Source organism: Saimiri boliviensis, chromosome 2, assembly GCF_048565385.1.
Source record: "Saimiri boliviensis isolate mSaiBol1 chromosome 2, mSaiBol1.pri, whole genome shotgun sequence".
Classification (NCBI taxonomy): Eukaryota; Metazoa; Chordata; class Mammalia; order Primates; family Cebidae; genus Saimiri; species Saimiri boliviensis.
In genome coordinates this window covers 39187960-39196097 of record NC_133450.1, presented here as the reverse complement: position 1 = coordinate 39196097, position 8138 = coordinate 39187960, and the positions used below count along the sequence as shown (strand labels likewise).

The window sequence follows — 8138 nt, the reverse complement described above, 5'->3', positions numbered from 1 at the left end:
TCTTGGTTTTTGAACAACACTACTTTTGAGTACTTCCCTGCTTCCCCACCTCGACCCTCCTCTCCCCATCATAGTAAGTACAACCTGGATTTGAACTTACTAATAGTGCTAATCATGAAAGTTTGGAAAAAATTGATCTTTTTTTCCCTATACGACTACATGTAGTTATTCCAATTAAAACAGTAAAATGAAAAACTTGATGAAGTTCATGGTTGGAATGCCATGAAGAATTATGCCTTGGGTGGCTTTACAATGGATAGGACAGTAAGCTGCCACGGCTTTTAAGACTGGGAAACGGGGCACCGGGCTGGGCATTAGGGATCGCGGGAGAAGCCTGGGTGCGGCCGCAGCCCGCGCGGCCCAGGAGGGAAGCGACGCCTCCCCGGGCCCCGCCCCGCCCCGCCCCGCCCCGCCCGGGCCGCAGTGGGCTGGCGCCGGCTGGCGGTAGCCTTGGCGACGCCGTGTGGCGGCCAGGGCGACGCCATGTACCGGGTGCCCGAGTTTTATGCGAGGAGGAAGCGGTTAGAAGGGCAGACCCCTTACCTGATAGATGTAAGTGCAGCCCCGGTCGCCCCCAAACCCAGGCTGGGCGCAAGGCGGGCCCTGCTGCCCCCAGTCCGCCCTCGGTGCCGCCTTTCCCGGCGCCGCGCCCCTTGCCCTCCTCCAGAGGCGGGTCGTCGCCTTCGCCCGGGCTGGTGGTTCTCAAAGACACATGGCCATGTTTGCCTGGAAAAACAAAACTGTAGAGGTGTATTTGACAGATGGTCAGAAGTGAATTCTGGCTCCAGCGCAGGTAGTTAGGTATTTATGAAATCCCATCTCACCACCTCTAATTGGTTGGTTTCAAAATAAACAGCCCCACTGCTGGGGAAGCAGCCCGCTCGGGGTAGAAAGGCTGTTGGGGTGCTAGCTTCCACTGGGGAAAAGGTGTACTTATTTTTTGCCAATGCGTCTGAAGGGCGGGTTCAGTGTTGGAGACCAGAAGGCTCCAGAACCAGAAAGCTGAGGCTGCCCTGGGCATCAGTTTATTGTCTGAATTCCAACTAATTGGTAAATTTCTTTGATGAGCTACATGCAGTCTCAATTTTCTTTCTTCCTTTCTCCCTTCCCTTCCTCCTCTTCTTCTTTCTTCTTTTCCTACTTTCCTCCCTTCCTTTCTCCCTCCCCCTCCTTCCTGCCTTTTTACTGAAACCACACCTAAAATCAATCAGAGGGATAAAATCCTAGCTTCAAGTTTAACACTTTAGGATTCTACACTCTTATTGAGAATGTAAAGAGGGACTAGTAGGAACCATCGTTTCTTGTTTCCTTCTTATTGCTTAAAAGGTATGTTAGTAAGTAGGAATTATTGTTAAAGGTTTATTGTGGCATGGGGATTGCAAATTGAACTTTTAATTATTTTCGCCGCAAAAATTGTTTTTTTCAGCAGTTGGGATTACGATTAGGGGTGTGGTGCTGGAAAGATGAAACCAGAACTCTTGAATTCAGAAGGTAAATTTTAACAAAACGTTATTAGAGTTTTTATAAAAATTACATGTGCCCAGGGTAAAAAAAAAAGAAAAAAAGCAATACAGAAGAGTATAAAGAATAATATCCACCGCTATCTCACCATCTGGAGACATTTCAGCAAACAGCCTTTCTCTGAACACTTATCAGCTGCTTCATATGGACCAGACACTGTGCTAATCAGTTTACCAACTCTTTGAAACAGCTGCGTATTAATTAGTTTACAGATGAAGAAACTCAAATTTCAAAGGATTAAGCGATTTGAGGAAAATTAGCTGACTTGGCCCAATCACACAGCTCAGAGGTGACAGATTATTTAAATGTAGGTCTGTTTGATTTACAGAGTCCATGCTTTTAATTACTTTATAAAATTGCCTTTTTGAGTTACAGAAATATAGTTGTACATTAATGGGACCATATTAGACCTGCTGCAATAGATGAATTTTGCAAGAGAAAATTACTAAATTAGAAAAAACTGATTTTAATCTCTGTTAAGAAGACACTGACTCTTAAAAGTGTATAGCTAAGGTAATAATACTAGACACTATCTGTTGTGCACTGATTATGTGTCAGATATTTGCATATTTTTCCAATTCTTTTTTTTTTCTTTGAGATGGAGTTTTCACTCTTGTTGCCCAGGCTGGAGTGCAATGGTGCGATCTCAGCTCACCACAACCTCCACCTCCTGGGTTCAAGCAATTCTCCTGCCTCAGCCTCCTGAGTAGCTGGGATCACAGACACACAGCACCATGCCTGGCTAATTTTTTGTGTTTTTAGTAGAGACAGGGTTTCTCCATGTTGGTCAGGCTGGTCTCGAACTCCTGACCTCAAGTTATCTGTCCGCCTCAGCCTGCCAAAGTGCTGGGATTACAGGTGTGAGCCATCGTGCCTGGCCATATTTTTTCAATTCTTAAAACAACTATGAAAAGTGAACATTAATATCCTCATGTTACAGATGAAGAAACAAGGCTCAGGGAGATTAAGCAACTGAACCAAAGTCATACAGCCAGTAAGTAGCAGAACTGATAGTTTGAACCAAGATTTGTCTAATGCCTAAGCCCTTTTCATGTACTCACTGTCTCCCTCAATTAGACAGTAAGCCCTGCAATGGCAAGAACTGTCTTGCTGGTTCTGTAGATGGTTCCAGAGACCATTCTTAAGTAAGTACGCAACAAATGTTTATTGAGCATATTCAAAGAAACTGCTAGATTCAAGCAGAGGTAGAGGCAGGCGGCCAATTTGAAGGCCAGTTGTAGGATTACAGATAATTATACAAGTAAGCAATAGTGAAAGTTAGAATTAACTCCATGTTGGCAAAGATAGAAAGGCAAAGGACTAAGAAATATTTAAGAGAGAGGATTGGCAGAATGTTTGAATAGGCTACGATATGGGAATTGGATGTGAAGGGAGAGAGAAAAGCAGGTGTTTCGATTGGCTCCTAGGTGTCTCTGACTGGGTGATCAGATGGCTGATATTGCCCTTCACCCTACAGCATTAAAGTGACAAAACTGGCAGCTGGGTGAAGTGGCTCATGCCTGTAATCCCAGCACTTTGGGAGGCCGAGACAGGCAGATCACCTGAGGTCTGGAGTTCGAGACCAGCCTGACCAACATGGTGAAACCCGGTCACGACTAAAAATACAAAAAAGTTAGCCAGGCGCAGTAGCGGATGCCTGTAATCCCAGCTACTTGGGAGGTTGACGTGGGAGAATTGCTGGAATCTGGGAGGTGGAAGTTGCAGTGAGCCAAGATTGTGCCACTGCACTCCAGCCTGGGTGACAGCAAGACTCCATCTCATAAAGTGACAAAACTGACCACATGTTTCAAGTTGCTATGACTTGTTCACATGGATATGTCTTGGGCTGTTGGACAAATGGGGCTGGAAGTCAGGAAAGGAGTTGGATAAGCAGACATATATAGTTACACTAGATGTTTATAGTTACATTATAAACATAATAATATGTTTCATGTTAATTAAACAAATAATTCAAAGGCTTAACATTTTATTAGAGTCAAAATCAAAAGTTTATATTTTATGGAATATTTATTTCAGTATTTCTGAGTAACCTGTCACTTCAAAGCAGTAATTTCAGTTTCCTTTTTCAGCTTTGCCGCAGAAGATTCTGTCCAGTGGCCTCTGAAACGTCACCCTCAGTAAGTACGAGATAGACAGTAAGATAGCTTTGGGATTAGACAGACAGGATCATTACAGGAGTCAAAATACATGATAAAGCACAAAAGAATGTGTGTATAAATATGTGCCAACTTTAAAAAATTTTTTTAGACAGGGTATCATTCCCGTTTCTGAGGCTGGAGGACAGCAGCATGATCTTGGTTCACTGCAGCCTCGACTTCCCAGACTTAGGTGATTCTCCCATTTCAGCTTATTTTTTGTATTTTTAGTAGAGGCAGGTTTTCACCATGTTGCCCAGGCTGGTCTTGAACTTCTGGGTCCAGTGATTTGCCCTCCCAAACCTCCCAAAGTGCTGGGATTGCAGGCATGAGCGACTGTACCTGGCCCACCATCTTCCGTTCTCAATCTTCACATATATTTAAAGGCCATATTAGTCCTCTCTTCTGATGATGAGTGCTTTGGATCATACTTTTTACTTACTGAGTTTCTTTGTAAATGAAGTTAGTTGACAGTATTTTTTTTTTTTTTTGAGACAGAGTTTCACTCTTTGTTGCCCAGGCTGGAGTGCAGTCGCGTGATCTCAGCTCACTGCAGCCTCCGCCTCCCGGGTTCAAGAGATTCTCCTGTTTCAGCCTCTGGTGTAGCTGGGATTACAGGTGCCCATCACCACACCCGGCTAATTTTTGTATTTTTAGTAGAGATGGGGTTTTACCATGTTGGCCAGGCTGGTCTTGAACTCCTGACCTCAGGAATCCATCCGCCTTGGCCTCCCAAAGTCCTGGGACTACAGGTGTGAGCTGCCAAGCCTGGCCGACAGTATTTTTTAAACTAATTTTCAGTGCAAATCTGACAACCTACCCCAAATGGTGCTATTTTATACTTAAGCCTACTAATAAGTTCACAGATATCAGTTTCATATCTTTCATAAAGTATTCATATTCATAAACTAAAGTTTCTTTTGGTTTGTTACCAAATTGTTGTTGAAATATGGCTTGATTTGGTTTCCACTAATTTTGGAGAACACCTATGGGATGGTATGATTTAAAATATAGGTTACATGACATAATACAAAGCATGAGCAAAAAAGGCCAGACACAAAAATGCAAATACTGCATGATTACATTTGTATAAAACTTTTAACAAATAGACAAAAAAAGAACTTTAATGATACGAGTAAATACAAAATAGTGGTTACCTTTGGGGGTTATCAACATAGGGATATTGGGAGACAGTATCAGGAAACCTTCTAAGGTGGTAGAAATGGCCTATATGTTGATCTGGCTGGTAGTTTTGTGAGTATCTACATATTTAAAAAATTCATCAAGTTGCACACTTTAAGATTTATGCACTTTACTACGTGTAAGTTATAACTAAAACAGCAGCAACAACAAAAAAACTGCAAACCCCAGACTATGTGGTATACACAAACTGGGGGCAGTTAAGGGAGGCGGAAAAGGAATATTGTGAACAGATGGGGATCAGCCAGCCCATTTTCAGTGGAGCTGCTTTGTTTTTAAGCAACTCAATGTGGTAAGCCTTAGAGTGTCAGAATTACCTTGGGCGTCTACCTGCTAAGGTAGAGGAAGGCAGACCCTTCTATATTTTATGTCAGAATTGGTATTTGGATTCATTGGAAATAGAGTTATTAGTTCCCTGTTAAAAGTCTTAGCATATCCCATCACAAATTTTAAAATGTAGGTTTGAAGTCAGAGAGAACTCTTGAGCTGGAACATGCTTTTTCTGTCAGAGACAGTGCTACTGCAGACTTAATGTTACTCTAGTTGGTGGTGAAGGGGCAGGGCTGAGGCAGAGGTGGTTGAGAATAGACAGTGGTAGGGATGGAAACTGCAGAGGTAGCAGCTGTGTTCAGTGACTGCTGTCGCACCTCGCAGGGCGAGATTAGAACTAGGCAGAACAGTTACGCAGCAATCTAAGAGGGTGGTGGCTAGGACCCAGATGAGCTCTGGCAGGAGAATGGAGAGAGAAGCAGGGATGGGGAGAGGCAGTAAGTGTGTGGCGCGGGTAAAGGGTAACGAGATTTTTAAAAAATGCATACGATTCAAGCTGCCTGCCTGTGGGAACCCCAGGTTAAAAATCCAGTAGGCAGGAGTTTGGCCCTTAGGAGAAAGGCAAATGCAAAATTAGAGTGGGAAGTGGAATGATTGAGGCCAGAACCCTAGGAAATACCTACTTTTAAAAATTATGAAGTATGTTTTTAAAAATCATTCTATTTAACTATTTTCTTGTTTGTCCAGAGAATACTCATCAGTGGCACTTGCAGCTACAGTGTTTACCCTGAGCTAACTTTGCCACAAAATATCTCACTTTTTAAAAATTATTTTCTCATTGCTCTAGTATATTGACTTTGGAAACAAAAGACATCATTCTGTTTATAGCATTCTGTTTTTAGTGGTATTTCCACTTATAAAACATAGTAATTGTCTATCACGGACAATTTCAAATCCTAGAAAACATAGCATTCCTACATGTGATGTTAACATCGTTCTCGAACAGTTGTTGGCCTAAGATTCAGTTGATGAATATGATTTTTCCGAAATAGATGATTCTGATGATTAGGACAATTCTGATGTTAGTTCTGTTTAGAAATAACTCTAAGAATAGTTTTATGTTTTATTTTCACCTGGAAAATCAGTCAGATTTGCTTTAGCCTCAAAGAGGGTATTTATGTAAAATTAATGGATGCTGCCAGCTAGCTACACTTTTTTTTTCTAAACAGGAAAAGGGTTAAAAACATCAGTGAGAGCCTGTGGTCTCAGTAAGTCGGGAGGTTGAATGGGGCAGGATTGCTTAAGATTAGGAATTTGAGGTTATAGTGTGCCATGATCACATCTGTGAATAACACCAGCCACTGTACTGCAGTCTGAGCAACATAGCAAGACGCCATCTCTTAAAAAAAAAAAATGTAAAATACTAATAAGCAAAAACAAAGCACAATCCCACCCAAGCAAGTAACTGTTAACATCTTATGGTATACATAAATAGCTTTCCAAATCTTCAAACTTCCCCTCTCTTTCTCTGTCTCTCTCCACACACACGCGCGCACACACACACACACACACCCCCTTTTTTTTTTTTTTTTTTTTTGAATTGACATGGCGTCTCACTCTGTTACCCAGGTTGGAGTGTAATGGCACAACCTTGGCTCAGTGCAGCCTCAACTTCCTGGGCTCAAGCGATCCTTCTGCCTCAGCCCCCACCACCCACCGCCCACCACCCACCGCCTCCTACCCCCGCCCCCCGGCAAACTGCTGAAACTACAGGCACATGCCACCATGCCCAGCTAATTTTTTGGTATTTTTTTGGTAGAGATGGGGTTTTGCTATGTTGCTCAGGCTGATCTGGAACTCCTGAGCTCAAGCGATCTGCCTGCCTCAGCCTCCCAAGGCTCTAGGATTACAGGCGTGACCCACCATCTCTGGCCCATTAACATTTTTTATATTAGAAGATTTCAAATATATAAAGGTAGGGAAGATGGTGTAATGAACCCCAAGGAACCCATAACACAGCATCAACAAGTACTGAATCAAAGTCAACTTCAGATCTATACCTCTTTCTACCCGACTCCTCAATTATTTTGAAGAAAATCCTAGGCATCATGTCATCTGTAAATATTTCAGTATGTATCTCAAAAAATAAGCATTGTCTTAGAAAATGCAACTGATGTAGGTCGGGAGTCTCAACATATAGAAGAAGAAGAAGAAGAGGAAGGGGGAAGAGAATGAGGAGGGGGACAGGGAGGGGAAGGAAAAGAATACAACTGAATTACTATTTATACACCTAAAAATACAAATGGTAATTCCTTAATATCATATATTCAGTTATAGTCAGTTGGTATTCAAATGTCCCCTGTTGTCTGATATATATATATATATTTTTTGAGACGGAGTTTCGCTCTTGTTACCCAGGCTGGAGTGCAATGGCGCGATCTCGGCTCACCGCAACCTCCGCCTCCTGGGTTCAGGCAATTCTCCTGCCTCAGCCTCCTGAGTAGCTGGGATTACAGGCACGCGCCACCATGCCCAGCTAATTTTTTGTATTTTTAGTAGAGACGGGGTTTCACTGTGTTGACCAGGATGGTCTCGATCTCCTGACCTCGTGATCCACCTGCCTCAGCCTCCCAAAGTGCTGGGATTACAGGCTTGAGCCACCGCGCCCGGCTTGATATTTTTAAAGTTTGTTTCAGTTTTTAAAATAAGGTTTGTACATTACAATTGGCTTGATATGTGTCTTAATTAGTGTACACATTTTAAGCCTTTGATAGATATCTTCATACTGCTCTCAAGAATAGGAGACAGGCAAGGAAAGAGGAATTGGCCAAAGAAAAAGAATGGGCTGGGCACAGTGACTCACGCCTGTAATCCTAACACTTTGGGAGGATCATGAGGTCAGGAGTCCGAGACCAGCCTGACCAACACAGTGAAACCCCATCCCTACTAAAAATACAAAAATTAGCCAGGTGTGTTGGCACGCGCCTGTAG

The 8138-nt window shown here is 42.8% G+C and overlaps 1 protein-coding gene across 4 annotated transcripts in view; it reads left to right on the top strand.

Annotated features, from left to right (window-relative positions):
- Window positions 1-419: 419 nt before the first annotated feature.
- PPP1R36 (protein phosphatase 1 regulatory subunit 36) overlaps window positions 420-8138 on the top strand; it is a 40634-nt gene continuing 32915 nt past the window's right edge. For all 4 annotated transcript variants that reach the window (XM_039468871.2, XM_039468870.2, XM_039468868.2 and 1 more), the window contains exons 1-3: window positions 420-552; window positions 1427-1491; window positions 3612-3659. In XM_039468871.2, the coding sequence (XP_039324805.1) occupies window positions 484-552; window positions 1427-1491; window positions 3612-3659 (182 nt within the window). In that variant the 5' untranslated portion in view covers window positions 420-483. The remainder of the gene's footprint in view (window positions 553-1426; window positions 1492-3611; window positions 3660-8138) is intronic.